Genomic DNA, 8,400 nt, shown 5'->3' with positions numbered 1-8,400 from the left:
AATTAGGTTTAAAAGATTCATCTCGTGCTAATTAATTAGACTGCGTAATTAATTATTTTTTCAACTATATTTAATGTCTCATGCATGTGTCTGAAGATTCGATGTGACGGGTACTGTAGAATTTTTTTTTGAAAACTAAACACCCCATATATTGAAAAAGAACAAGAAAAGCGATTACAGGTCGGCTCACATGTCGGCGTGTCAGGCTCGCTATCAATTCAGCATCATTTGGTCTAAGAACATTGCGATCCACATGTCGGTGTGTCAGCTCGCAGGCTTTTGCCCAGTCTCAGTTTAACTAGGACAGGACCAATTTGGTCATGTTGCGCAGGTGCCTGAAATGGATCCATTAAAATCTGGCGACTGTAGAGGAACATGGTGCTGTGAGGATGGTTCCAAATTCCAACAAACACCACTGCGTCGAATGAATTCCTTGTTAGTGCTCATCGTCTGATGAATAACATGGCAGCCGGATCACAACGACAGAGTTATTATTATTATTTTCTTGCGAAGCACAGAGTAATTAATTACACTCCAGAGAACATTGGGAGATAACAATCATCATACAGGAACCTTGAAGCCACCAGGATCCAACCGAAATTGTGGTTTTAATGCTTATACTAAAGTTTTCTCTCTTTTTTTTTTTGAAAAACTTATACTAAAGTTCATGGAGCCTCATTTTAAGATTCATCCAAAGGCATGTTAAGCTCATGCTTCTTTATGACCTACGGTACATCGACATCCAAGCAAATATATGTTCCAAAAGGCGAGTGATTTGGTTGTGTTCATATGACAGAAGAATATGCTGTCCCCAATCGTCACATGAGACATGTGTTCTATATTCAGTGGGCTGGAAGTTACATCAGAAATAGGGAACAAAAACATGCTATTCGAAGCACTATAATACAATCGTTCTAGTTGATGTTAGTATCCCGTCATTGTTGTCTTCGGCCAGCTTCCATGGAATCCAGTGCTTGGCTCGTGCTCCTCATTTCCACAGCATCAGGACCGTGAAAGGAACCATTATGAATGGAGTTACGGCGGCTCATGGACGTGGGTTGCACTTGGTTCTCACCCTCCGGTTCAAGAATGTGCCGGAAATATGCATGAGGCCACAATCCTGTCCATCGAACAAGGTTAAATTATTAACATTTAATAACCAATCCTGACATATGAACATGACCCTTGCAGTTTCCTAGTACAGCGTATGGTATCTTAGTATCCTGATATTGCCTTTTTTTTGTTAAATGTTTATCTTTTACCCACTATCAAGAATTTAATTCTTACAGTTGTCGTGTTCCTCAACATGTGCATGATGGGCTCAAGTTTCCGACTAGTTTGGGAAGGGCATCCATGGTTTATCGTGGCAGCAAACAGCAAATATTAGATTGAGCATTAGAGAGCACTAAAACTTGGTTTAACTGTCTCTTTGAATGGCTGATATTTTTACACTTATATAGAGTATCCCTATCCACGGTATTCTTAGTACTGTACTTAAACATTTCTTCTCTCTTGCCAAGTTGCCATTACAGTACTACCATGCATAGGACTAGCAATGGCAATGGTTTATACCAGAACAACTGTCGAAGACCAAGGCTTCAGCCATCATTCAGAGAGGGGACTGATGATGGATACATCAGGGCCATATCCCGCGCGACACTGCACGGTGTCCTATTTCCCAAGCAGGCGTGAAACATGATGGCCACACATGGCACTGGACCATGTCCTATTTTGCTATTTCCATGCACGATCCTTGCCAGTATATCTATCTGTTGGTACTTGGTACTGGTCATCTTACCGCACAGCCTGCCAATACCAGCGATCCTCGTACTAACAGCAGTACTGCCGTAGCACCATTGTCAGTCTGTCTGTACTCATGACGCGGCCAGGGCAGGAGCATATGCTACATGCTACACACAACTGTCCAAGGCTAGAAGAGATAATTGATGGGGGAGAAGAAAAGGCAGATGCAAGTTTTCTGCTGTAGAGTAATTTTATGAAAGTTATAACTGCAAAATTTTGGTTTGTGCAAAATTCCTGATCCAGCAGGCATTCTGATACCTTTCGTAAGGGTTGGAGGTGCACCTAAGAGTCATCAATTGACACCCCTGACCTTTCATAGGTGAATTACAACCATCGAACAAATATCTACCACCCAGCTAGCAACCAACTATTAGTCAGAAACATTGTTCAGGGATGTTAGGCCAGTTGGAGTGCGTTTACGTTGAAGGGGATTATATCATTCTGACATAAATGAAACTCTTCCTTCCACAAACGTTGGGTCATGAGCTCAGTACAGAGCATGATGCCACCACTCACCGAAGGTATGGTACCTCAGCAATCACACATAACCCTATTATTTTATCTATCAATTTCAAACTTGATTCATTTTTTAGTACTAAAACGCATCCAAAGTTTATCTAAAGTGAGATTAGAATTTAGAATAGACACTACCAACCAAGTAGTTACTATAATCTGAGATCAGCAAACATGAACAGAACATTGGAAGAAAAATTTATTGGACAGAGTTAGAAAGCAAACCATTTTCATCAGATGGTAGTGGAAAAAACTGCAGGTAGCAAATGGAAGCAACCGTCAGCCCTGCACGGTTTTAACAGTAAGTTAATGTTTGAAGAATTGTATGTACTTAACACTTCCATTTCTTTGTGGTGACTGTTGAGTAAAGGGAGGGTACTACTCACGACTTACCAAGCAATCCACCGGTACATACATCTTGCCAATGATGCCAATAGTCATCAACTCGAGAAACTGCCACTAAGGCTGCAAGAAGCAGAGGGGAAAGGACAATGCAGAGTTTTGCAACATGCCCTTTACGATCAAAGACTTTGATTTTACCAGCTAGATACCATGAAAGGAAGCCAAGGCCAGCAAAAGACCCTAAGGTAAGCATAAATCTGTGAGTAATCCGCCAACAATAACAGCTGGAATGAAAAGCTCATATATTCTAGAATTATAAGAGACGAATAGTTTGGGCTACAAAATGCTGACTGAACCTCCATTAGACTGTGTAACAGCCAGCTAGGAGGTAAATCTGAACTGAGAAAAAGACCAAGTTTGTATGGCTTGAGGGAATCAAATGGAGCAGTATTACAACCACTAATGGATAGTAGCATGCCAGTGTATTTCTAGAAGCTGGAGCTGAAAGTAGTAAAGTGCGTTATGATCAGGTAGAACTGTCAACTGCTAACACATAAACTGACTATTTGTTAAAAATATGCAGAATATACTTTTATGAAAACTTATAAGTACTATGTTTTTTAAAAACTTGACCTGCGGGGGGAAAGACCACCCCCACGGCATTGTATTAAGAAGAAGACCTTCTCACACAGGTCAAGAAAACCCCCGAACCCCTGCCCCCACCCATACACAGTGGCCCGTCGCCTTGTGAGTTAGGCCGGACTCAGACTATGCTTTGGACATGGGGACAGACGAGGGGATTTTTTTACCCCTGCACTACCAACCGAAAAATCCGTCCCCGAAGGGGATCGAACCCCGGCCGGCAGGCAGGGGCGCTACTGAGCCCGCTAGCCAGTCCAGCCTCGCAGCCGTTCGCAAGTACTATGTTTTTTACATTATCAAGATAATTCACACTATCATTTGCACTAGCAATCTTTTGTATTACAACCACTAATGGATAATAGCATGCCAGTGTATTTCTTGCAAATAAATGAATGCAACATACGATTCATATTCTCAATGGAAGAGTGCAATAAGCAGAAATATTTGCCCTAAAGGATCACGTGGACAGATAGACATGGAAACAACATGACTACATGCGTATCTAGACAACATGATAAAAGGATACTGTATAAAAGAAAGTATGAAATGCCTTGCCCCATGCTATTAGCTGATTAAGATAGTCCAACAATAGCTACAACAAAGACTAGAGACTAGAAAAGGAGGCACAAATTGTGTTCATTGAACGGCGAAGTAGGGAGTTAGTGCACACTAAGCCCTTACTTTTTGTAACATGGGGTCAATCCTTCTATTTGTAAAGAATAATGCCACTTACATGAAGTATGACCACTTGGAAAGCTCTTATGACCTTCTTTGATAACACTCGCCTTGCCATGGCATATGGCGCCCGTAGTGAAGTTGTTATAATCCTAAAGCCAAGTAAATTCCTAAGCTTTCTGACAAAATTTTCATGTAATGTAATTGTACGAGGGTTGCAATTGAGTTATCATTAATGTTTGCCTAAAACTTAAGAATTTTACAGGTTTTCCATCAGGGAAGCAGCGCCAAAAGAAATCTGGACGTGGTCGCCCAACACCATCCTTGATCGCATCAGTTAAAACAGCAGTGATAAGAACTGAAAATAGGAGACCTGCTAGGACAAGATGGATTTCAGAGATGTTATAAATGAACAAACTAGAATGGCCAATCGAGAAAGAAAATGGATATACCTAGTATGGCATGATGCAGATCATATACATTCCTCCTCTTGAAATATATTGCAGTGATGATAAGCATAGGTCCAATGATACCAATTATCTGAATAAGCATGATTAAATAAAAGTAAAGAAGTTCATGGGAACTGACAGGGTAGCACAAAAACTAAAAGAGAACAGTATATTACCGGCACAGCCCAAAATGGCACTGTGTTGTCCTTCATGGGGTATCTGAGATCTGTCATCATTTCTGATCCAACAAATCGATGGAATGGTTCTATTATATTAAGAACTCCATCTAATACAGCTAGAAGAACTAGCACAATCCAGTCATACATGTGTAGCCGTGCAACTTTGGATCCATGAGATGTTATATAGGGAGTTGGAACTCCCAGACGAATGGGTGCGGCTGGTGCTGGCATCTTTTCCTAAGTCCTGAAACTGTGAATCAGCTGAATAAATTTGTGAAAAGCCCTATTTAAGTTAGAGGAATTAAATGCATGATCCTCAAAAATATACATTTATACAAGGATCTTGGTTTTTCTGCTACTAATATAATATCTAAGAGGTATCAAAGACTACCATCACACTTATCTAATTATCGGTAAATCGTAAAAGCTAGCAGACAGGCGATAAGACTTCATTAGTTTGTATACGTTATACAATGTATGTCATGTGAAGATAATTATTGTGCAATTTGACTCAATTGTTGGATGAAGAATAAACTAATTATGACTATTTCGCTCAAAACTTGAGATAATCAATGTCACAATTCCTCGGGTGCTGCTGAGGCATGTCCAGGAATCAGGAGCACCACAGGCAGTCAACCAAGAGGGTGAGAAGGAAGCAGACTGAATAACATATCAAAACCGGGCTGGGATCCAGTGCCGTTGCTTCTGCAGTAGCCTAGACGGAAGAAATGCCGCAAGTACCACATTAAGCGGTCGTTTCAGGAAGCAAGGAGCACCAGAAAGCAACTAATGAACGATTTATTTATTTTTTGATGGTAAATAATCGATTTATTGGCAACACGTCCCACCACAACCAGGACATTGGCCATCTGACCGGCGGCAACAGGACGCACGCCGGCTGCTCGACGATTTGCCTTCACCAGCTCTAGACAATCGGCTAGCGAGTTGATCATGACGACTAGATGCCGAAGAGGCGGGAAGCAGGAGCTCAAACCTTAAGCCAAGCTATTCGCAGAAGGATCCACCGCTTTGGCTCCACGCTGGTCTCCTCCCCTCGTCCCGCGGCGCGGCTGCAGATGAAAGGACCATGAGCAATCTGCAGCAGGCACCATGCGGAAACAGCCATAGCACATATGAACACGGAACGTACCAGCGTATGGCGACCTTGCTCCCTCCCTCTCTCTCTCTCCATCACAATTTCCCTTTTCTAGTCACCTCCTGCAACGACTGCTGATACCATGCGACGCCATGGAGGAAACCGTCCACGCGCGTCGGGCCCCAAAAAGTCGCGTCTGGCCGGTGTTTCCCTTCCCTGTCCGCACGCCGGACTACCGTTTTCTAATCGAGAAAAAATTGACGAGCGGCGGCTGGCGCAGAAGCCCCCGCCCACCCGCCCGCCACCGGCGGCGCCGCCGGTTGAAGAATGGCCAACATTGGTGACGCGGAGGTTGAAATTTGACCGTCCTGTCGTTACTTGGGCTGCATTTCGCGGCTACCCACCACCTTCCGTCTCTGAGGGGTATGGGCAAAGGCCCAAAAAAGTAATCGGGCCTTATGCAAGAGTATCTCCAAGAGAGCCCAACAATATTCCTAATAATCAGTTTTTACATATATCATGAAAAACAGCACTCCAACAGTGGTCCAATCTCACTCACAATTTTTTTTCGAGTCCAATATGCGACGTGGTTGTGTTTGTTCCCGCATGCCTTTTTTTATCTCTCACGTTAGTTGCTTTTTTTTTCCGGAAAAAACATCCGCACGTAGCAGATTTTTCTCACGGAGAAACCCAGTTTTTTTAATCTCCGCAATCGCATGCAAAGAATATCGTAAATGTTAAAGGTCGAGTCCAACATGCGATCCGTTGCACCGCAGAAGCTGTTTTATTCAGCACGGGCCGGCTTGTTATTTTCGGCCCATTAGGGATTTAGGGTCCATCTCTTCTTTATTTTTCCTTTGTCTTTTTTTTTTCCTCTCATGACTTCTCAGTGCCATCTGTCTTCTTCATTTTTGCACTATGGATGAAACTATTCTTTTTTGTTAATATCACTGTATAGTTATGTATTCCATAATAAATCTTTATGCGATGACTTCATGTGTTTCCTTAGATCAGCAGACACGTTTTTGTTCCAGTGGTAAAATTAGATCCAATTAAACAAATTTTAATATTTAATCAGATGGAACAATTTGTTCCAATGGTGTGATTGAATCCAGTTGAAATTTGTTCCATGGAAATTTGTAAACATTCTAACAAACTGTTTACATTTGTTCCCATGGAAATTTTTTGTTCTCAACTGCGATGCAACAAATTTTTTCAGTTCCGTTTTTTGATCCAGAGTAATGCTATTTGTTTATGCTGTTCGTTTGGTTAGTCTATACATTTTGGTTTGTTGTCATAATTTTTTTATCATGTATTAATTCATCTAAGAGAGATCTGAGCTTTTAGTTAGGTTGTTTGTTTTGGTTTCGTATCCATTTAGAAAAAGAGAAAGAAAAGAGAGAAAAAGAAGGATGGCCGGCGGCCCAATAACAATGGAAGCAAATTGGCCTAATAATTTATTTTATTTAGTGTTAATCCTCTTCTGTGATGATTCGGCTGGCAGTCGTTCGTTGCCCCTAACGACGACCCAAGGAGCCCACACATAAATAGATGATGTGTAAGCATTCAAACCAAAATAGATAGCTTACATTTTTTGAAAAATTTTGATACTAGTTTGTCGGTACCTTTGGACTATGGTACCCCCTCTTGCTGTGTCAAGACTCGTGTAGTTATCCGTAACTATGCCCAAAGGAGCAGTCGGACCCCTGGGATCCGGCTCTATCTCACCGGACCAACGGTCTCGGACCCGCATTCCGCTCGGGGACGGGTCCGGTGTCACCACGTGTCCCGGAGAAGGGAACACTCAGCCAAATCAGCCGGGGGCCCTCGACCTCCCACGGGCTCCCGGACCCCCATATACTATCCGGACCCCACAACTGGGGGGAACAGACACCCCGCCTGGGGGGTCCGGAGCTGCCTGTGGGGGGGGCGGTCCGGAGCCGCCACGTGTCCGCAGGCACAAGTACGCGTGCGGCGGCCAAGCTTCCTCGGGAAGGCTTGCCCACCTACCGCGTTCAATGCGGGAAGCGTTAAGTGCGCTCTGCCACAGCAGAGACCGAGGAGACTTTTGCCAAGCTGTACTGTTGGTCGCGCGTTACCAAGGTACACAGTACAGCCGCTGGCACCACTCCCGCCATGCGCGACAATCTACGCCAGTTAGACACGACAACTCGGCGACGGAGTTTCATAACGCCTACGCGGTAGACCCAACAGTCTACGCCGCAACCTACACTGCCTCAACAGACGCCTCGCCAATGGGACAGGAGAAGACCCCCCTCGGTCAGAGAGTCTACAGGACGATGACGCGTATCCGGCAAGAGATTCTCCATCACTGTAGCACCATTAGTGTCTATGCAGAATAGTATACATCCTTGTCGGGCCCACCTGTCGGGGTCCAACGCCTGTGTACGCGTCCTCCTTGCTCTATAAAAGGGGGGCGCCCGTTAGAGAAGGACTCAGGTCCAAAAAGAGGACCGCAGGCAGAGGATAGACTCATCGGATAGACACAAGAGCAATACTACTCTCAGTGGACGTAGGGTATTACGCTCCGACGGCCCGAACCACTCTAAACCCTCGTGTGTTCTTGTGTTCTTGCTCTAAGGGTAGATCTGAAGAATAGCTTGCACTTCCCCGGGTAACCACCCTCTGGGGTTAGGCGGGTCCATTCCGCCACCCGGCTGTGGCCCTCCTTCCAAAGCCA

General features: G+C 44.0%; 1 protein-coding gene across 5 annotated transcripts; it reads right to left on the bottom strand.

Annotated features, from left to right (window-relative positions):
* Positions 1-753: 753 nt before the first annotated feature.
* Positions 754-6,047, bottom strand: LOC120675374 (lipid phosphate phosphatase 2-like). Of its 5 annotated transcripts, XM_039956585.1 has the most exons (10): positions 5,754-6,047; positions 5,598-5,673; positions 4,749-4,853; positions 4,601-4,662; positions 4,428-4,515; positions 4,239-4,348; positions 4,034-4,127; positions 2,710-2,898; positions 2,542-2,601; positions 754-1,120 (listed from the first exon to the last, which is right to left on the bottom strand). In XM_039956585.1, the coding sequence occupies exons 4-10, from the start codon at positions 4,658-4,660 to the stop codon at positions 936-938; spliced, it is 786 nt and encodes a 261-aa protein (XP_039812519.1). In that variant the 5' UTR covers positions 4,661-4,662; positions 4,749-4,853; positions 5,598-5,673; positions 5,754-6,047; the 3' UTR covers positions 754-935. The 5 variants fall into 5 exon arrangements, 4 of the variants coding, with proteins under 4 accessions (XP_039812519.1, XP_039812517.1, XP_039812518.1 ...); XM_039956583.1 differs by having other exon boundaries at positions 4,601-4,853; XM_039956584.1 differs by having other exon boundaries at positions 4,601-4,847.
* Between the last annotated feature and the right edge of the window lie 2,353 nt (positions 6,048-8,400).

This window comes from Panicum virgatum, chromosome 5N (assembly GCF_016808335.1).
Source record: "Panicum virgatum strain AP13 chromosome 5N, P.virgatum_v5, whole genome shotgun sequence".
NCBI lineage: Eukaryota > Viridiplantae > Streptophyta > Magnoliopsida > Poales > Poaceae > Panicum > Panicum virgatum.
Note: the sequence above shows the minus strand (reverse complement) of the source record. Positions and strands in the feature narration are given on the sequence as shown.

Coding starts and splice junctions, on each gene's coding strand:
- LOC120675374 (XM_039956583.1), bottom strand. CDS start 4,834: ATGCCAGCACCAGCCGCACCCATTCGTCTGGGAGTTCCAACTCCCTAT. Junction 4,349..4,427: donor TCTGCATCATGCCATACTAG/GTATATCCATTT, acceptor TTGTCCTAGCAG/GTCTCCTATTTTCAGTTCTT. Junction 4,128..4,238: donor GCTTCCCTGATGGAAAACCT/GTAAAATTCTTA, acceptor ACTTGGCTTTAG/GATTATAACAACTTCACTAC.